This window comes from Oreochromis aureus, linkage group 13 (genome assembly GCF_013358895.1).
Source record: "Oreochromis aureus strain Israel breed Guangdong linkage group 13, ZZ_aureus, whole genome shotgun sequence".
NCBI lineage: Eukaryota > Metazoa > Chordata > Actinopteri > Cichliformes > Cichlidae > Oreochromis > Oreochromis aureus.
Genome location: NC_052954.1, coordinates 16,568,162 through 16,588,804, shown reverse-complemented (window position 1 = coordinate 16,588,804; position 20,643 = coordinate 16,568,162). Strand labels below are relative to the sequence as shown.

The following is a 20,643-nucleotide window of genomic DNA, read 5'->3' as shown; positions in this document are numbered from 1 at the left end:
TGTGTACACTCTAAATGAGCTAACGGATAAGCTGTGCTTTTTGTGCCAGGACTAAACTTGGCATGGATTACCATGTGCCTAGACAAAGATACAGCATAATCAGGACCTTTTTCGCACACTGCTCACCATGAAATAAACCACTGATATAGACAGGAGACTACAAACTGTAGGAAACTCTGGAGCAGGCTGACATTTTTAAAGCTTTTGTGACCCCCGTGATTCACTTGGGCGCACTGCTAAGAAAAACTGGTTGGGGATGTTCTCTGCAAATGTTAGCTCACAACACAATATCTTGTAACAGAGATGCCTTTATATTTGTGCAGGTGTGTCCTACAGGTGTGGGTTGATGGGAGTCAGTTGGTTTTAGAATGATGTTCACGCCCTGAAACTGTCACTGATGTCCTTGTATAGCAAATTTAGATATTTCAATGTGGACAGTCTGTGTGCTGTCACCTAAATCGAGGCAAAAAAATTAATATGCTTGCGAGAGGTCTACACCCAACTGTCTGTGAGTGGTTAATTTTAAAATTCAATTCAATTTTATTTACAGAGCGCCAAATCACAACAACAATCCCCGATTGTAAAAGTTAGAAAACGTAAGAATGTTACACAAATTTATACATTTTATGCATTCATCCATAGTTATTCATAACTACTAATTACTCACAACACAAATACAGGATTAGTCAGGACTTAACATATTCACATACCATATTTGTAGGTGACAGATTGTGCACGTTTATGTAGCTGAAACTGTAGATAAGTGAGTAACAGCTGTGCAGTGTTTTTACCAGTGGTGTTTTTCTTAAATTGACTAAAACTGCAGTTGTTTGTAATATAAATCTCACATTTTACGGAGACCACAGTATAGCATCAATTTAACCTAAGAATCATAAATAAAACTTCCGCCATTCATTTCAGAATAAAACTCCAGTTGAAAAATGCAACAATATATTGTGCAATATCCCAATAAATTCATTTTAAAGGTTTTGCCTTTGACAGGACTTATTTTAGAGACATTTTCCTGTTGTTTCAAACTCTAAATGGTGGTTAAAAGACGGCTAAATTACGTTTTAGCCACCCTATTATCTCGAAGGAGCGGTTTAGCAGTTTCCTGTCTCGTTCTGACGCGACCGCTCTAAGTTACGCATGCGTACAGACTGCAAAGCTTTAATTCTGGATCAGTGTGGACGGATTGTGTTGGTAGGCTGTGTACATTATGATTTGGAGGAAATGTGGATACTGATCGCATATTTTTGGAGAAGCGGCTGAGATTTACTGAAGGCTCTGCAGAGGCCCCCTGGACACATCGCCTCTGCACAGACACACTGGGTCTGTGCCTGTCATCCTACTCGGCTGATCACCTCTTCTGCTGATCGTCGCGTGAGGCTCTAACTTCACCTGAAGTTCGGATGTGGCAGGCAAACTGCAGACGAATGCATAATCTAGCAGACTGGATTTCCGGTAGGTAAAATAAATATATGCATTGATTTGGATTCATTAAAAAAAATGTAACGGTGCAAAAACACAACTCTGGACGCGTGCGTGGGAAATAATCAGCTGGCATTAGCTTCAGGCGCGTGTCCCAGTCAGCTGGCGGTACACGTGACGTAAACACATCAGCTCGTCTGACCTCATAAGAACAAGGAGTGCTGAGCTGTCATTCCCTGATGGTGCTTTTCATATAAGGCACTTAATTTCACATCATTACCAACAGTTTATTTATGTGACATTATTGCACGTTCATTTCAAAGCGTTTATATTCGAAAATATGTAAAATATGACAGATTTCTCCTTGATCTGAAATGTAGGGACAGTGATGGGAGGCTGTGTGGGGAGGAGTAGGATGGATGGACAAGGGAGTGCCCGAAGCTCGACAAGGAGCAAAAAACGCGGAGGTAAGAAGCTGGACATTGGCTTCGCAGATGTTGAAATAAGTGCAGCTTCATACTTAGGACATCATGTCCGCAAAGCACAAACCAACAATGGCTTTCTCTACATCTTTGCTGACTTGCAGTTTGTGGTGATGTAACTCTTGAGCTTGAGAGACCCTTCTAATATTCCTCCTTGACCAGCACTTTTGTATTAAATTATTATTTTTCAATATTACCATCGCGGTAGGGAGATTACTGTGCAGTGATGCATTTAAGCACATCAGTTAAAGACTGTATAATAATGGGACTTACTGTCATTGAATTCAACCAATACAACGAGACACTTAATGCATTTTTATTTACACTTACATATACATTTATGTAGCTACTGCCAGATGGGTAGTAAGATAAAGGGTTAGGTGTTGCATCCTAGCTACGCCTTTTGTTAGTCTGAATACTTATAGTTTCAGGTGTTAAATGTGTCGTGGCTTAGTCATGTGTCTAATCTGGGTTTAAGGACCTGGCCTGATAGGACAGATTATATAAACACTGTTCAATCCATTCACAGAGCCTGTGTCCTGTGTGCTGTGTGCTGCGCTAGACTGCCATTCATTATGCATTGAGCAGCAGCAGGAGCCTCCACAGAGAGTTTTTCAATCAGAGATTGACCTACTTGGTACATGATGTGCTTTATGTGCAAAACACATTCATATGCAGAAGGAAATGCCTGTAACATCAACAACTGCAAGACAGGCATGACCTCTTAGACATTTAGATCACCATCATAAGCTCAGTTTGGTGAAATTCAATGAACTGCCTCATTGTCGGTTGTGAGAAAGTAGCATCGTATTTCTATAATTATCACAGCCTTAGTAGAGAAAAAGAATCGCCTGTTCGGGACATTTCCTCGAAGTAGACATTGGCTTCCCTTTGAAACAGACTGTAATTGTCTGACAACGGTTTATTGTGTGCTAATAGGTTTAGCACTTTGCCTCGGAGTATTTTTATCCCATCTCTAAATAGAGCTGATAGGATTAGGGCTCTTGTGTAAAGACGCCACCTTCTGCCAAGGACACTCAACTTGCTCTCCTCCTATATTCTACCTGTTTCCATGAATTGATTCAAAGTTATTTTGGAGTTGTGGTGTGTTTGTTAGTAGAAGGGGATAAAAGTGGTGGGGGAGCAGTCATTTTTAAGCAACTGGGGAAATGTAACAATGATTAGCAGAGCTGTGAATGTTGGTGTGCAGAGCTTGGTGAACTAGATCAGGTGTTTGTTTCTTCAAGCTGGTCCGACTGAGCGGAGACTGTCCTCTTCCTCGGGATTGTTCACTGTAGCTCATCGTTAAGGACTTTTGATGTACAGCAGTTTGGCGCATATCAAACCTCAGAGACAGAAGAGCAATGGGAGTACCAAACTCAAGGGAATACAATTACTATCAGGTTCCAAATTCCCCTTTGAAGATTTTGCTTAAAAGTAAGTATAGATTTTTGTCAGGGGTGGAAAAAGTGCTTTCATGTTTTCTGCTTTGATGCTTGTGCAACTTACTCTGGGTGCAATAAAATGTCCCAGAGGGGTATGTGTTATAGTCTTTACTAATGTTTTTGCTGTTATAATGCCATTATGTAGTGGTAATTGGTGAATTAGCATTTGAAGCGCAGCTGAAAAACTGATTTACAATAACAAATGAAAATCAAATTGTGTCTTCAGTGCTGACTTTGACTTTAATATTTCATGATGATCCATTAAAGCCTGCTTTAATGGATCATCATTTTATTAGTTAAAACATTTAAGGTGTAAAAGCTGCAAAGCTTTTTGCACCTTAAGTGTATCTTAAATGTATGAAGACTTTGTTGATCATTTTTTTTACTTGTGCAGATGTTGACATATCTGACTTTGTGTATTTTTCTATTATCTGTTAAACAGTTATTATGAACTTACTATTACATGCACATTTTACAGTAGGTAAATACAACACTGCTCACAGATCCTGCTTGTAGTATTTGTTTAAAATGGTACATAAAATCATACTGAATAAGCAGCAGGTCTACATTAGACCTTTTAATCTCGTTCCTGTTATTGCAGAGATTTACTTGTTACTTTTTTTTTTACTTCCACCTGCACATTTTTAGCTCAGGAAAGTCAAACTTGCTCACTCGCTTCAGTTTAAAGTGCTAATCTTTCCAGGGAGCTAGTCTTACAGCTAAAGGACATGCTGTCAAATCTGATCTCCCTCTATGCAAACACTAACACTGACAAACTGAGTACAGCAGCGAGGTGGATGAAACATTTTTATCTTCTGTAGGTCGTCATCACTAAGCACTGATTGCATCTGCTTCAATCTAGTAAAACAACCAAAGCAAAAATGCTTGTACATACTGTTATGTAACAAAATGTGAAACCAGGAAATAAAATCTGGCATGTTTTGTTCTGCACTTTCATTCTGAAAGTCTTAGACTTGCACAGTCCCCAAACTGTCACCGTGTACTTTCCCATGTCTGCTGGCAGGGTCACTTGTTAGGATTCCAGACAAACAATCTAATTTGCATTTGTTTGGCTGGCATGTTAATTCAGTTTTGCATGTGTGCCTGGCTGCATAATCGACATTACACGGACTAAAAATAAATGTTTTTGTAAGAGAAGTAAAAGCAAAGAATACTTATTATTATAATAAAGCTGCAAACACTGGAACAGGGTGGCATAATTTTGTATAGCAGTCTCTAGATTTTAGGGGCGTTCTGCTCATGGGTTTAGAAGTGTGGGACTGTTCCAGTTTGCACATATTTACTAATGCATAAAGTGTACATTATAAATAATATAAATGTCATACTTCTGCGTGAAAGCTCAGCCTGAAAGTTTGATATAAATGAACTTGCTAAGCTTTAACATTCAGCTGATGTGCTCAGGTTGGACATGTCTGTTTAATTCAATCCAAAGTGTAATGTGTAAGGAATATAAATCACATGAGACAGAACAAAGTAAATAACTTAAATGTAAACAATTTCTTTAATGAGTAAAAACGGTAATAAATGGCAGAATAACTTAATTAGCAGTTAAAAAGAATATATTTAATATAACTATATGTGCTCATTTTGTTATCTGTCTTTAGGATTAAGGTATCCATGTAGAAATTTAATCCAACCAGACAAATTTTGGGGGAATTCACCAACTGAAATTAGAAAATTTGTCATATAACTCAAAAGCGTAATTTTACATTGGAATTTAGTAACAATATTTTGAGGCCTTTTGTACTGTGTTATAATATTTCAGCTGGTTTCTAGTTCAGTCCCACAGAAGATGTCTTTAAAATCTATGTCTATTGGGATGTGTTACATTGCTGAATGTTATTCAAGATTTTCTAAAGGCTTCCTTTGATCATGTTGGAAAATCAGATTTGAAAGGGACATAACCACGCTTTGCAGCAGTTTGTAAACACTCCGTAATTCGATAAAGTGACAATGTAATTGAGTTGTAGTAGCTTTGTGTTTGTATTTATGCGTCCGTGCAGTGACAGATCTGTGTCTGTTCGCTGCCTTTCATTGGCTAAAGGGTTGTTATCTTTCTATCCAATGCCTTAAGGGATAGGCACAAATAAATCCTGTTATGTGGGACCTGCTTACTGCCTATAATCCACTGGTGTTTGCTTGTGAGTGAGTGCCTGTCCGTGCGCATGTATGTATTACTGGCCACTGCAGTAATCCACAGCACTATAAATAATCACTTTGATTTTCCTCTCTCTGTGAAGCAAATTGACTTTTTGGTACACCAGTACAGCAGCTATACCCCAATAGCTAGCAAAGAAATACCTGCAGTAGGTTACGAAATACCGCTGCTGGAGCTCTGATATAAAGAAAAACAAAAGAAAAAGACAAAAAAAGTGCATTTTGGTTAGTGGCTATAGTCAGCATATGGAAAAACTGCTAAATATCACAGATAGAGTGTGTGTGTGTGTGTGTGTGTGTGTGTGTGTGTGTGTGTGTGTGTGTGTGTGTGTGTGTGTGTGTGTGTGTGTGGGCGGGCGCGCACAAGGTATTAAGATGAGCTTTTGTCCCTTTTTGTGTTTACATGACTCAAACCAAGAACATCTAATGCATTCAGTGCATTTATACCTAAAGTCTTTTAAGGACACATCAGAGTGAAACAAAAATATTTCCTGACCTTGGCTGCCTGACGTAATAGTACAGAGCTCAGGCGTTTTTGGAGCAGTGATGACCTTATCCACTTTAGTAGACATCTACGTAATAAGTAGTTTACTACCAGATACCTGGATTCGCACCATGTAATCTCTTTATTATGTAATTAGAATAAATTGGCAACAAAGTTTATAGTTTTGTTTTTTTTACTTTTTATAAACTAGAAGTTGTTTTCAAAAGCGTAGTCCGGATTATTTCTGGGTCACAGTCTCTTGGTCATTTCCTAGAGCAGTCTGTAAAATTAGATTAAACACCTTTCTTTTTTTTACCCCTCCCTCTCTTTTTGTTAAGGACGCAATGAGCCTCTAAAGAAAGAGCGTCCAAAATGGAAGAGTGAGTACCCGATGACTGAGGGCCAGCTCAGGAGCAAGAGGGATGAATTTTGGGATACAGCTCCGGCCTTTGATGGACGCAAGGAAATCTGGGACGCACTCAGAGCAGCAGCCCTGGCTGCAGAGTGCAATGACCTGGAGCTAGCGCAGGCTATCGTGGATGGTGCCTGCATTACATTACCACATGGTATGCAAACACACATACACAAAATCCCCTTTGAGATATGAAAGCATAATTTGGCTATAAATTATACGCTGTAAGTAGACTGGACCTCCCAGTGCAAATGCAGAACTCACTGTAATCATTTTTAAAAGTCAAAGTCAAAGAACAGTTTGCTGAATCCCATCCATCAACTGTGCAGAGATTACTGTTGTAGTAGTTACATAATAGTCGCAGTACTGCGTGACCGCTGTGAGTGGTCTGATGCACTGAAAGCCCTGATGGCGTTAGCTGGGAAAAAAAAAAGCAGTCTTCACATAGTCTTCTCACATGAAGGACTCTGCTTTTAACTGCTACTATTGGAAGAAAACTGATGCTCAGACAGGATTTCTTAACAGTGGAAATGAGCGGACATGTGTAGCTCAGGGATAAGGTTTTTTTTTTTTTTTTTTAACTGGTTGTTTATCTGGGTTATTTCTCTTCTGCAGGCTCTCTCACAGAGTGTTACGATGAGCTGGGCAACCGCTATCAGCTCCCAGCGTACACTTTAGCCCCGCCTGTCAACCTCATCACTGAAACATCCAGCGACAGCAAAGTTTCCGAATCGACGCAAAAACAATCTCAGCCCTCTCCGAGCAGGGAAGAGTTCCAGCTGCGGGTGCGATTATCAACAGGTAAGACTTGGAATTATACATCTGTATATCTCTAAAAATCACGTTATGCATCGATTGTTGGAAATGAGATTTTTAATCTCAATGAGATTTTTTTACCTGGATAAAAAGATCTGTGTCAACTCTACTTCTCCCTTAGGAAAGGATGTGCGTCTCACAGCCAGCATGGCAGACACCATCGCTGAGCTAAAGAAGTTACTAGAAGAACAGGAAGAAATTGATATTTGCCGCCAGAGGTGGTTCTTTTCCGGGAAGCTTCTGACCGACAAGACTCGCCTGCAAGATACTAAAATCCAAAAGGACTTTGTCGTCCAAGTGATTGTCAATATAAATCCCTCTGTCATAACTAACTGAGGCAAAGGAAGCAAGGTGAAGAAAAGATCATAAATGTGCCAGAGGTGGGCTGCTGGAACAGGAGTTGGTGACATTGCTGTCCAGTTGATTCTGCGGTGGAATTTTGTGTACATTTTTATATAAAAATATATTGCTTTTTGTATTGCTCCTTTTTCTATTTTTCCTTTTTCCAAATGGGGAAAAAAAAGCACTGAAACACTTTAGGTGAAAAGTAGAGCCCTAAGATGCACATCCCAGTGTCCGTCTATTTGTGAAGCCATGAACTCACAGCTTTGTTGTTTACATGGGTTTCCCTTCTTGTCATGTCTGTTTGTTCTGGTGCTTATGAATAAATTAAATATGGTTCACCTCAAAATCTAGACAGAAATCTTTCTTTCTTTCTTTCTTTCTTTCTTTCTTTCTTTCTTTCTTTCTTTCTTTCTTTCTAACTATCTTTTACTATCATGTGTTTAGGTAGTAGAAAAGTTCACTGTTTGTTGTTTGCTCATGTGCACACTGTTTTCATTTCACTACTGTATATTCATGGTAAAGACAGGGAATGTAATGAAGGCACCTTTTTTAAAGGGAATAAGAGATGACCAGACTTGCTTTTTTATTTTATCACTATGAACAAGATGGTGTAGTTTGATGTACAAATATGATGCTCACTGTACTTGAATAACTTAATAAATATTATAAATTTAAAGTTGTTCTTTTCATTTATTTATTTATTGGCAACAAGATCTACAATTGGAACTGGATGTTCCCAATAAGGGTTGGACCTCCTTTTGCCTTCAGAACAGCTTTAATTCTTCATGGCATAGATTCAACAAGGTACTGAAAACATTCCTCAGGGATTTTGGTCCATGTTGACATGATCACACAGTGGCTGCAGATTTTGCAGCTGCGCATGATGAAAATCTCTCAGTTAACTCACTGTCACTGTGGTCATAATATGGTTAACAACAATACTGAGGTAGGCGCTGACATTTAAATGATACTCGGTTGGTACTAAGGGGCCCAACGTGTGCCAAGAAAATATCCCCCACATCACACGACCAGCAGCAGCCTGAATCATTGATACAAGGCAGGATGGATCCATGCTTTTGTGTTGTTTACGACTTAAATCTCCTTTCATCCCCTTTCTGATGCTAGGTTTAAACTTCAGCAGGTCATCATGACCATGTCTACATGCCTAAATACACTGAGTTGCTTCCATGTGATTGGCTGATAAGATGTTTGTGTTAAAGCAGTTGAAAATGTGCACCTAAAATGGCAGATGGGTGTAATGACTGGCTGTATTTTTGTATCATCGTTCTTTTTATATGGTTTTATATGCCACACCTGACAAAGCTATACTTAAAGGAAACCCGTGACCTTAATTTATCTGCAGAAGAGGTCATATCTCTCTTTAGACGATGGCAGTCACGGTAGTTGCAGTCATGGACCGTATGCGCATGTTATTCACGCTGTCTGTGGTGGACAGCGCCATCTTCAGGAAACATAACTTGTGACACGTGAGCAACACTGTGACGTAGTTTGCTAGGCGACAGAATCGGGCACAGTTGGTGGTGTAACGTGAGTATTTTCAGTCCCGAAAATGGTGAAATCGGGGAAACTTCGCTCTGGGACGGCGTCGAAGCTCAAACGGTGGAAAAAGGGACACAGCAGCGACTCTAACCCGCAGACGAGTCGCTTTCGTCAGGCTGCTAAAAGCCGCTTCTTCAGCCGACCCACTGGTAAGCGTTCCCTCTACACGTGGGTCTCCGGCTAGCGTTAGCCATTTAATCTTTCTAAGTTTTGACACAATCAGCAGCCACATTCAAGCTGCTGGCAGAAAATTTAACGTAATATCGCCACATCTATGTCTTTTTGTCAGGTTAAATAACTTGTATGTCAGTTTAGTTTTAGAGCAACAGCTACTGTGTGTTTGGAGCTCAAAGTCCAAGCTATCATCTTTAGTTGTGTAAAAGTACCTGCCTTGCAACTATTAAGCCTGGAAAAGATGTGCTTTACAATAAATGTGCAAAGTTTGTCAGTTATTAGACGCAAAGGTGGTTGTTTTGGCTCTGTAGCCAGCTGACTGTATGAGCAACAGCATGTTTAGGTTTGAACATCTAGCTGTGATTTGAGGGTATTTACATCAGCACACTGGGTGAAGCGTGCACAAGTTACTTCCCTTTACTTATCTGGTCTGCTTGATTGTGAGAGTCCAAAGTAACTAAAGAATAGTGTAGCAAAAGTTAGGATGGCTATTGGTAAGATATTGTTGTCATCAGTGGTAATCTGCTAAACTCAGACTGTCAATTCACTTTATTGATTCCTGATCAATTTTTTTCCTAAGACCAAAAGGTTGGCCTGTACATATTTTCAGCATCAGCTGTTTTATTATTGAATCTGAACATATTGTAGAAACAAAATAGGAAAACTGGTTGCATCGGACTGAGGTGTGCAAAGGCTCTAATGCTTTGGGAGTCTCTTTACTGTTTTGAAAATGTCTGAAAAAGCATGCATGCATGGAAAATTAGATGATAGATTTGGTGGCATGCAACTATGATTGACTGGACGATTTGGTAGTGGTTCACAGTTAGCATGCCTAAATAAAAAGCAGCTTGGTCTCCTCCTTTTTTGCAAAGGTTAATAGATTTTTTTCATTTTCAAGTCAACCACATGCTTGTGCAGATGAGGTTAGGTAGTTAGTCATTCAAAGGGAAAAACTAAAGGTCGCGCTTTCTTGCACATCTGTCTCCTTGTCTAATTTGGGGTCAGAATTTGGTGTAATAAGGTTTTAGAATTCAGTTTTGTTTTGTTTTTTAAACCCCACAGGAAAGAGTGATCTCACAGTCGATGCTCTCAAGCTTCACAATGAGCTGCAGGCCGGTCCGCTGGAGATCGGCACTCGTAAAGATGCCGCCATGGAAGAAGAGCCAGAAGAGGCTGTATCACAAAGAAGTTCGGGTACCTTCCTCAGTGGCCTGTCAGACTGCTCCAACCTTACCTTTAGAAAGGTGCAGCGCTTCTGGGAGTCTAATTCAGCTGCACACAAAGAGGTGGGCATCACTTTTATGATGGACCATTTATTGACAACATTTTAGTTTGTGTGCTGTTTGTATTGTGAGCAAAGCTGGACAGTGAGCTTCCCTGCAGCTCTAACTTTGTCTTCCACAGATCTGTGCAGTGTTGGCAGCAGTTACTGAAGTGATCCGCAGTCAAGGTGGGAAGGAGACTGAAACAGAGTACTTTGCTGCTTTGGTGAGTGCTTTTTTTTTTTTTTTTTAAATATTCTTTTAGATTTTATGGTGTGGTTTGATCAAAAGGCAACGTAAATCTAGGTGTTGTTTCTCAACATCCACTACATCTTATTTTCCTCTAAGATGACCACCCTGGAGGTTGTGGATACAGCAGAATCCCAGGCTGCAGTGGCATACCTCCTCAACCTTGTCATGAAACGGTAGGACCTAAATACTCAAATATTACTCCACTAAGTAGCACTGTTGTCTCACAATAAGAAATTTCCTGGTTTGAACCCTGGCTTGGGACTTTTTTTTTCCTCTCTCTGAGTTTGCACAGTCTCTCAACCGTGGGTTTACTTAGGCTTCTTCCCGCAGTCCAGAGACGTGTGTTAGGTTAACTGATGATATTCTCCACTCAACATCGATAAAAAGTAGAAAAAGTCCTTAAAGTGTTCAGATAAATAAGCGTGGCTTATAATGTCCACAATAAATTCCACTGGTGTGTTGCATTTTTCCATCTGCTTGACGTGTTGCATTCCTTAGGGTTCCTGCTCCGGTCCTCAAGTCAAAGTTTTCCGACACCACCAAGGCTCTGATGGATGTCATGTCCAAACAGGCCACATCTGACACTACCTCGGCACTCAGATGGGTAAGTGGGCTTGTTTCTGTGTCTGTTTGGCTCTTCTTTTGACAACTGCAGCAATACTTAGCTTTGTTATTTTTCTCCTCTGCAGATACTGTCATGTCTGGCCACTCTGTTGAGGAAGCAGGACGCATCTGTGTGGACTTACCCATCTACTCTCCAGGCTTACCATGGCCTTCTCAGCTTCACAGTGCACAACAAGCCTAAGGCGAGTCCCACCAGCCTGCTCGTATCTGATCAGCCACACTAAACAGATGCTTTCAGTCTGTCTTGGATTTACTGCTCATCAGCTGTATTAAACATTCAGTGAAATACTAAAAGTGAGGACATTTGTGCCATTGAATTTTTTTCCTTTCAGGTCCGTAAAGCAGCACAGCAAGGTGTTTGCTCCATTCTTAGAGGCAGTGACTTCCTGTTTACAGAAAATGCTCCAGCCCATCATCCTGCTGCAGTTACCACAGCCAAATTCTGCATAAAAGAAATGGAGCAAGCAGGAGGTGAGACAACAGGTTTATTAGGACCACGGGTTGTTCTCTATATGGTGAAGGTTTGTGCGACTCTGTGGCTGTCCAGCAGGTTGTGGGTAATGTCTGTGTTTTTCCCCATAGGCAGTAAAGAGGACACAACCACACTCCATGTGCTTGGCCTTTTGAAGGAGCTGATGGGGACGTTTCCTCTGGGAGCTGTCAAGTCCTGTTGTGAGACTCTGCTGCGAGTGATGACACTCAGTCATGTGGTGAGAACACAAAAATATTCATAGGTGCTGCCAGATCCCCCTTTTTCATCATCATGGATACTCAAATATAGTTTTCGATGTCTCTGACTGTAGTTGGTGACCGCTAGTGCCATGCAGGCCTTTCATCAGCTGTTCAGTGGGAAGCCCAATGCTTCGACGCTCTCACCAGAACTCAACGCACAGATCATCACTGTGAGTGAACATAAACCAAACAAGATTTTTAGTTATAAAGCAAAGCTTGGTGTGAAAACTCAATTGTCATCTCTAATCTCCAGGCTCTGTACGATTACCTGCCCAGTGAGAATGATTTACAGCCTCTGCTCGCTTGGCTTGCTGTCATGGAGAAAGCGCACATTCACCTGGCGAGGTAATAAATTAAAACAGTACAACAGATTACCATAACTGTGCATTTTCCAGTCAGACTGTTGGTCCACAACCTCCTTGTTGTCTAGTTTGCAGAGTTCTCTGAGTTTGGGTCACCTCCCTCGCCTCTTTTCTGCTGCGATGTCCTGCCTGTTGTCACCTCACACTCAGGTGGTTTCTGCAGCCACCAACACATTAAAGGTAAGGGACAATGAAGATGGGTATCTTAAGCTGATGATGATGTAAATGCTTGTGTGCACGCAGATGAAGATTTATTCCTGGTTATCTCTTCCAGACGTTGTTGACTGAATGTGTTGCCCCTCATATGGAGGAAATGGGCACCGTCACTGGCACAGCATCTTCAGGAAACCCCTCCTATGTCTGCAAAATGTTTCGGTATGTTTCCTAAGTGTTAAGCTTGCTAGTCTGTCTTTTTTTCCTTTTTGTTCTTAGGAACTACGTATAAATGTTCATCATTATGATTGTGGCTGTGCATTGTGTTTCAGTATTGTAGAAGAAGGATTGTCCTATCGCTTCCACGCCTCCTGGCCGTTTGTGCTGCAGATTCTGGGTTGCTTCTATCGAGCTGCAGGGAAACAAGCTCATTCCATCATGACTAAGGTATTGCCACAAAATTTTGCTGATCACTAGGCTATCAAAGTAAGATAAGTTTGCTTAACTCCATGTTTTGTGTCCTGGACAGTCTCTGCAATCTCTGGCAGACCTGCGCTCCACTCCTCACTTTGCCTTCAGTGGAGAGTTGGACCTGGCTGTAGGAGGAGCTGTGGAGAGCATGGGGCCCGAAGTGGTGCTCGGTGCCGTGCCTCTCAACATCACTGGCTATGAGTAAGGATACAAACACTGTGGCTTATTATGCTTGATGTTTTTATTGCTTAACACATTAACAAACTTTTTTCTTTGTCTTCAGCGATGACTTGGAGTTCCCACGCAGCTGGCTGGTCCCAGTCATAAGAGATCATGTGAAGAACACTCATCTTGGTTTCTTCACTTCTTATTTCTTCCCTCTGGCCTCTACACTTAAACAAAGAGGTAAACAAAGAGTGGGATGCTCCTTTGGAGGGTTAGGTAAAACAAAGGTGCGTTTCTGGCTTGTGTGTACTGATAGATCGCTCTGTGATTGTGTTGTAGCTGTAGAGTTGGAGCAAGCGGGGCAAAAACTGGAGGCCAAAGTCTATGACACCTTACAGCTTCAGGTACTTTTACAAACTCCATGTAAATAAGTAAACAGAACCACTTAATGAATTATTAAGATTTTTTTTAGCGTGTGTTGTTTTCTTCTTTTTCTTTCTTTAGATTTGGACTATGCTTCCTGGCTTCTGTACGTGCCCCGTGGACGTGCTGACAGCTTTTAAAGGCATTGCCCGCACGCTTGGTATGGCTATTAATGAACGGCCAGACCTGAGGCTCACAGTATGTCAGGCCCTACGCACCATTATCAACAAGAGCTGCTCAACAGGTAGGAAAACGCATGATCTCACACAGTAAGAGAACAATATAGTCCTATCTCTACTCAATTATGGAAACATTCATAATCCTGAGTATTTTGGTCAATATTAACATCGTGTTTATCCAACATGATTATTCATTAACTTTAGAAACAACATCCACTTATTGAACTTAAACTTAAATGTCTCAACAGTGGATCACCTTAAACTTTGAATATAATTCAATTAATAAACAAAACAACAAAAATGAAATTGAAGTGAGATGCAGAGTCATAGAGGTAAGATTCAGAAAAAGATCATGAAGCCTGTCACAGAGCTAGCACCTTTGGAGGCCAGTGCCACAGCGCTGGTGGCCAGAGCTTTCAAAATGGGAGGCCTGGAGGTTCACATGAAAAGACAAGACAGCGGGCGATTTGTATAATTCGAAGAGAAACAGTTCCTTAATACAAGAGCATCAATTCTTTATGCCCTTTATCTTGTTTTAATAATTGAAAGATAAAAAGGTATCTGGGGGTTAAATCAAGTCACCCAGCACTTGAATCTTCTAAATTTGTTCATTTACAGTGTTTTGTGTTTGCTTTTTCACTGCAGAAGAAGAAAAGGCCGAAGTGGGCCGCTTCTCTAAGAATTTCTTGCCCATCCTTTTCAATGTGTACAGCCAGCAGCCTGCTAATGGAGAGTCTGGAACCTACAGGATGGCTGTGCTGGACACCATCAAAGTGTATTTGGGTATCACTGAAATGCAGGTTAGTACTGTTTATTTTTCTTGCATTCTTTCGCACTAAATTGCATGCAGTTACTGCCATATTGAACACTTTGAAGTGCTCCAGCCACTGAGAGCTGATCATGCACTATATGGTTAGGAGTACTGGGTCACCTACACTTTACACCATGCCAGGAAGCGCCTGGCAAACAGTTCTTGTGTTGATGTTAATTCCAGAGGTGTTTTGGACTCTTTTACAGACTATGAGCCTCAGCACTCAGTGTGTCTGCTCTGTAACCTAAATGTTTCCATTTCCAACAATGCCACTTACAGCTGATTGTGGAGAAAAGACATGTAATAACCTGACTTGTTGCAATGACGCCTTGCTCGATTTCATCGAGCTCTTTAATATAACAATTTTTTTTCACAAACTATGCTCGTGTGCCAATGGGAATGAAAACCCCTCAATTAAAAGATTAAGATGTGTGGCCCAGTACTTTTCATACAACATATTTCAGCGTATCTAATCTGGATTTGTACAGAAATTAATATATTTATAGGCAATCAAGGCCATCATAGGCCATATTTCTTATGCTGCTTTATCACTAATGATAATAATAAAAAAAATATCAACCCTCAGATGATCTGCACATTCCTGCAAAAAGCCACAGAGAGGTTGACCAGCGCGGAGTCAAATGAGTTCATACGGTAGGTCATAAATGAGAATCTCTTGCTATAACCTTTTCTCCTTCTGAATCAGTGATTTATATACACTGAGCTACATGAGCCAGAGCATTAAGAAGTGAGTGCCATTGGTCATCTTGTTAAAATGCAATAGTCTGCTTGGGGAACCTTGGGTCTTGCCATTCATTTGGATATTATGCAATATCCACTTAGGTATGGGTGGAAAAGTGCACCTCTGATTTCACTCTCTGATGCCAGCAGTCTCCTTCACCAGAAAATTACACAAAAACCGATCAGGAACAGCTTGAGGAATGAAGCCTCTAAACGTCTAATTGATTCTTTTTGTTTTGGCTTTATTTGCATTTTAGGCTGTCAGTGATGGATCTTGTCGTTGCTATGGCTCCCTGTGTCGATGAAGTCACCATGACTAAAACCTTTGAGCTGATAAGGCCATATTTGGAGGTAAGAGCACTTGTAGTTTCTAATTTAAACCCATCAAACTCGAGTAGTATTGTTGTTAACTGTGTCTCTGTTGGTGCATTTTTATTCATTTATTTATTTTTCAGACAAAAGAGCCAAGCATGCAGAAGAAGGCGTACCGTGTGCTAGAGGAGATGTGTGGAGGAGAGAGAGATGCTTGTAGATCGTTTGTCATGTCCAATCTGGAAACACTCAAAGTCGTGCTGCTTGAGACTCTGAAAAACGCCTCTTCACCTGCAAAAAGGGTGAGTGTGCTGTTTTAAAGAGAAGTAAAATAAACGAGACACCCAAAGGGACTGTATATCTTGGTTTATACTGCTGTCTGGTTTTTATCTTCCTGTTTGTATTGCTTTTCCACAGCCGAGACTTAAGTGTCTGAGCCACATCGTAAGAAGGTTAAATGAAGATCACAAAGACTTTATCACCACGCTGCTGCCAGAGGTATTGTCACAAATAAGTGCTGGCAAACACAGAGAGATGGAGTATTGGTTTTTATCAGTTTTTATAGGATGATGTGTCTTTCAGGTGATCATATGTACGAAGGAGGTGTCTGTTGGCGCTCGTAAGAGTGCCTATAATCTGCTGGTGGAAATAGGAAATGCTTTTGTCCGCTTCTGTGGAAATACTAAAGGTAACATACATACATATTGTTTCTGTTAAATTTGCATGGACCCAAATTTATCCACAAAAACTTGATTGTAAAGGTTTGTAATTAGTTGCGCTTCCATCTCTGATCCAGATGCCATGGAGCAGTATTTAGTGATGGTGTATGCAGGACTCACGGGCTCCATCACCATGATCACTTGCACAGTGTTGGCTCTCACACGCCTCGTGTTTGAGTACAAAGGTACGCCTGCCGACTTTCAGCAATTCAGTGGTGTTGATTTCAGGGTTTAGTCTCGGACTGGATTCAGTGTGCTTCCTTTTCTTTCCCAGACTCTATAGAGCTGACCACCATGGAGCAGCTGCTGCAAAACATTTGTCTGCTGCTGTCGTCTCATACCAGAGAGGTAGTGAAGGCTGCCTTAGGGTTCATCAAGGTCATCCTCTTCATCATGGACCCCAAGACACTGGCCTCGCATGTCACTGTCATGGTATGTACTGTACATTGTAGTTAATGGAGTTGCATTATTTTATTTTATTGAATATTTTGTTGTTTTCGTTCAGATGGAAGGCATTGGAAACATTAGGGATGACATGAGAAGGCACTTCAGAACAAAGCTGAAGAACATCTTCACTAAATTCATCAGAAAATTTGGGTAAATGCACCACATTCTTATAGATGCCATCAGGGCTCTGTCAGCTAGCTCGAGGCTCTAATTGTGTGTTTTGTTTTTGTGTTTTTTCCTTGCTGTGTGCTCAGTTTTGAGCTGGTGAAGAGTATGCTCCCTGCAGAGCACCACAAGGTGCTGGCAAACATCCGCAAGGCTGAGGTTCGGAACAAGAGGCGGAAACAGGCCACAGAGGAGCAGGACGACTCTGAAAGTGAGCAGGAAGCACCTAAAGCAAAGGGTGAAAGGTAGGCCGCTGTTCCCAACATAAAACCCTGCCTTTCATCATGCATTTGCCCATCTCCTTCCTTTAAAAAACAAAAAACCTTCTGCCCTTTGTTTTTTAAGTATCGAGGAGATTCTCGCTGAGTCGGACAGCGATTTGTCAGAGGATGAAGGAAAACCTCGCGGTGCTCAGAAGAAAGCAGGCAAACAGCAGAAAGGACGGGCTTGGCTCAAAGAGGGAGAGGAAGATGACCCACTTAACTTCCTTGATCCTAAGGTTTCGCAGAGAGTGTTAGGTAAGACCATCTATGTTTTGTTTTTAATGGGTGCTTTTTGCCTGCAGTTTAATTTCTGAACAAAAGTATACTCAGTGTTGTTGCTGTTTCATAGCCACAAACCCAGAGCTGAAGAAGAGTGCCAAGGCTGACCACGGCTTTAAAGTGACCTCAGACGGACGGTTGATCATTAAAGAAGATGAAGATGAGGATGTGAAGGACAAAGGTAAGTGGGATCTAGTGCTGATCTGTACATTGCTTAATGTGTGATCAGACAGTGATAGTAATTATACATGCCTCACAGATGGAGGCGAGATGGAGGACATCCTGGAAGAGGCTGGAGTCAAAAGTGTGAGTATTTGACCTTTAACCTACAGAGTTTGTCTTCTTTGGGACATTTCAGCACAATTTTATTTACTCTGTCCTTTCAAAACACCCTCAGAAAAAGTCACAGAAGAGGAAGTTTGATGATGACAACTTTGATGATGACATGGACATTGAACCCCAGTTGAAATATAAAGGTAACTTAAATTGAATTAACTTTTTTAGCAACTTAAACAAGTTGCTAAAAAAAGTTTAAGCAATTTAAAACACATACTGATTATACGTCTTCTTTTTTATGCAGCTGGAGGTTCAGGTATCCACAGACCCCTGGGATATGGCCAGGAGTTTGGAGCTGATTACAAATCAAAGGTGAGTCTGAGAGCAGTAACTGGACTGTGATGTGATCCTAGTTGTGAACTGTAGTTCTGAGTGGTTATTCTTTGGTCTTGCATTCCTCAGAAAGGAAAAGGAGATGTAAAGAAAAAAGGGAAGCTTGATCCCTACGCTTACATCCCTCTGAAGAAGGCCCAGCTCAATCGCAGGTATGAGCAGCTGCTGTTACTGTGTAGATCTGTAAAACTCTGAAAGCTCTGATGGAGTTTAAAAATTTGGTTGGTAACATATTTTTATTTATTCTCTCAAAGGAAACGTGCCAAACTGCAGGGCCAGTTCAAGGGCATGGTGAGAGGAGCCCAGAAGGGGGCGCTGTCTGGAAAGAAAATGCAGAAGAAAAAGAGGAAAGCCTGAAAACAAACAGAGCATTTTCCTCACTGGACTCTAAATGCACTGTGTGCAATGGCATGTTCATGTATATGCCAAAAGTTTGACTTACATCTTGGATGTGTGTGTGTGTCTGTGTGTGTGTTTTTGATGAGTGTCTACAAAGGTGAAAGCAGTGTGTTATTAGACTTTGACATCTTTAAATGGTCCCAGACGGCTTTCACAGCAGCAGATATGTTACAGGCTCCCCCTGCCTTAATGGTTTTTGTTATCCTTTGGCTGTGCATCAGAGAAATGTTTCTGCTGTGATGAACATGAGTATATTTATGTGCTGAAATATACAAACAATATTGGAAGGGTGACGCGTGTCCTGTTATGTGTTCTTTGGTCCCTTGAGGGTGCTGTAGGCTTCTAAGTAGTTGAAAAGCTGCATTCATGGAGCTTTTACAGCTTAATCTAAATGCACCATTAAGGTTGTTGCACTGAAACAAATAATGCATCCAGCCTGCAGTAGGAATATTTGAACCTGTTAGTGTTACTTGAGACAGTGAAGACATTGACTCAAACAATGTAGGTTGCTTGTGCTATGGGGATTAACATAAATTACCATCATGTGATTCATTTTCCTTGGGTTGCTGTGAAATAAGTCTTGTCTCAGCTACTCTAAGAAATTTATGCCAATAATTTGTATTTTAACTTTTTCTTTTACAATAACCCCTAATTCCCAGTGAAGTATGGTTTTAGATGTTTTCTAGCAGCATTTATGTGTAAATATGACAAATGTATCACCTATTTTCAGAAATGTGAATTTGAATAGCACCTAAAGCAGTTAAAAATGTCAGAATTTAGGAGTTATTTTGCAGGTAGGTACACCCGTTCAAATATGCCAATTGCATGGCAGTAAATCAGTACACTTAGTTATGTAGACTTAGTCAAGATGACCTGCTGAAGTTCAAACCAAACATCAGGATGAGGAAGAAAGGGGTTTTAAGTGACTCGGACCGTGTTGTGGTTGTTGGTGCCAGATGGACTGGTCTGAGTATTTCAGAAACTGCTGATCAGCTGGGATTTTCCAGCACAACCTTCTGTAAGTGAAAATACTTTGGTTTCAGAGCTGTTATCTGCTTCAAGCTCATAGGTAGGGAACAGTAACTCAAATAGCCACTTGTTACAGCCGAAGTTGCATCATGTTGCCTTGAAGCAGAAGGGTTATAACAGCAGAAGATCAAAACAGGTGCCACTTATTTCAGCTAAGAATACAATTTGCACAGGCACACCAAAATTGGAAAATGATGAGTTTAGCTTTCTGCTGCAATATTTGGACGGTAGGGTGAGAATATGGTGAAACCACCATGAAAGCATGGATCCCATTCTGCCTCTGTCACATTCAGGCTGGTGGTGCAAAGGTGCTAGGATTTTTTCTTTTTTTTTGGCACACTTTGGGCCCATTAGTACCAACAGAGCATGGTTTGATGTCACAGTTTATCCGAGTATTGTTGCTAACCATGTCCATTGCTTTGACCACACTGCTTTCAGTAGCATAAACAATTATGTCACAAAGCTCAAATGATCTCAAACTGGTTTATTAAGCATGACAGTGAGTTCACTGTACCCGAATGGCCTCCACAGTCACCAGATCTAAATCTAATTGATCACCTTTGGGATGTGGTGGGTGAGGTGTGCAGCTGACAAATCAAATCTGCAGCTTCTGTGTGATGCTATCATGTCAATATGTGTCAAAATCTCAGGATTGTTTCCAGCACCTTGTTAAATATATGCCGAGAAGAATTAAGGCAGTTCTGAAGGCAAAAGGGGATCCAACTCAGTACTAGTAAAGCATATCTAAAAATGGGCAGTGGGTGTATGTCACAGACAGCTTATTAATGTCTGGAGAGCAGCACAAGTGCAATTAGTTTAAGAGCTGCTTAAAGAGAAATGCATTACATCACCAAATGTT

The 20,643-nt window shown here is 40.9% G+C and overlaps 2 protein-coding genes across 3 annotated transcripts; both read left to right on the top strand.

Moving 5' to 3' along the window:
* Positions 1-1,160: 1,160 nt before the first annotated feature.
* On the top strand, positions 1,161-8,269 carry ubtd1a (ubiquitin domain containing 1a). Of its 2 annotated transcripts, XM_031739047.2 has the most exons (5): positions 1,161-1,464; positions 1,812-1,898; positions 6,359-6,586; positions 7,048-7,233; positions 7,370-8,269. In XM_031739047.2, the coding sequence occupies exons 1-5, from the start codon at positions 1,413-1,415 to the stop codon at positions 7,582-7,584; spliced, it is 768 nt and encodes a 255-aa protein (XP_031594907.1). In that variant the 5' UTR covers positions 1,161-1,412; the 3' UTR covers positions 7,585-8,269. The 2 variants fall into 2 exon arrangements, with proteins under 2 accessions (XP_031594907.1, XP_031594908.1); XM_031739048.2 differs by lacking the exon at positions 1,812-1,898 and having other exon boundaries at positions 1,162-1,464.
* Positions 8,270-9,044: 775 nt separating this feature from the next.
* rrp12 (ribosomal RNA processing 12 homolog) lies at positions 9,045-19,048 on the top strand. The gene is made up of 34 exons (XM_031738996.2): positions 9,045-9,302; positions 10,390-10,613; positions 10,732-10,815; positions 10,938-11,014; positions 11,340-11,445; positions 11,531-11,647; positions 11,798-11,936; positions 12,048-12,175; positions 12,269-12,367; positions 12,451-12,542; positions 12,628-12,739; positions 12,834-12,934; positions 13,045-13,159; positions 13,242-13,384; positions 13,467-13,588; positions 13,688-13,752; positions 13,853-14,015; positions 14,596-14,750; positions 15,348-15,415; positions 15,760-15,853; positions 15,958-16,116; positions 16,232-16,312; positions 16,397-16,502; positions 16,611-16,718; positions 16,808-16,965; positions 17,039-17,130; positions 17,235-17,390; positions 17,491-17,663; positions 17,758-17,868; positions 17,947-17,993; positions 18,085-18,163; positions 18,268-18,335; positions 18,426-18,508; positions 18,611-19,048. Exons 1-34 carry the CDS (start codon positions 9,164-9,166, stop codon positions 18,711-18,713), a joined length of 3,867 nt encoding a protein of 1,288 aa, XP_031594856.1. The 5' UTR covers positions 9,045-9,163; the 3' UTR covers positions 18,714-19,048.
* The last annotated feature ends 1,595 nt before the right edge of the window (positions 19,049-20,643 follow it).

Bases quoted from the DNA above. Each gene is read 5' to 3' on its own strand.
- ubtd1a (XM_031739047.2), top strand. From the start codon at position 1,413: ATGTGGCAGGCAAACTGCAGACGAATGCATAATCTAGCAGACTGGATT. The intron at 1,465-1,811 runs GTAGGTAAAATA...TCTGAAATGTAG, and splicing joins TCTAGCAGACTGGATTTCCG to GGACAGTGATGGGAGGCTGT. The intron at 1,899-6,358 runs GTAAGAAGCTGG...CTTTTTGTTAAG, and splicing joins AAGGAGCAAAAAACGCGGAG to GACGCAATGAGCCTCTAAAG.
- rrp12 (XM_031738996.2), top strand. From the start codon at position 9,164: ATGGTGAAATCGGGGAAACTTCGCTCTGGGACGGCGTCGAAGCTCAAA. The intron at 10,816-10,937 runs GTGAGTGCTTTT...TTTTCCTCTAAG, and splicing joins CAGAGTACTTTGCTGCTTTG to ATGACCACCCTGGAGGTTGT. The intron at 12,935-13,044 runs GTATGTTTCCTA...ATTGTGTTTCAG, and splicing joins TATGTCTGCAAAATGTTTCG to TATTGTAGAAGAAGGATTGT.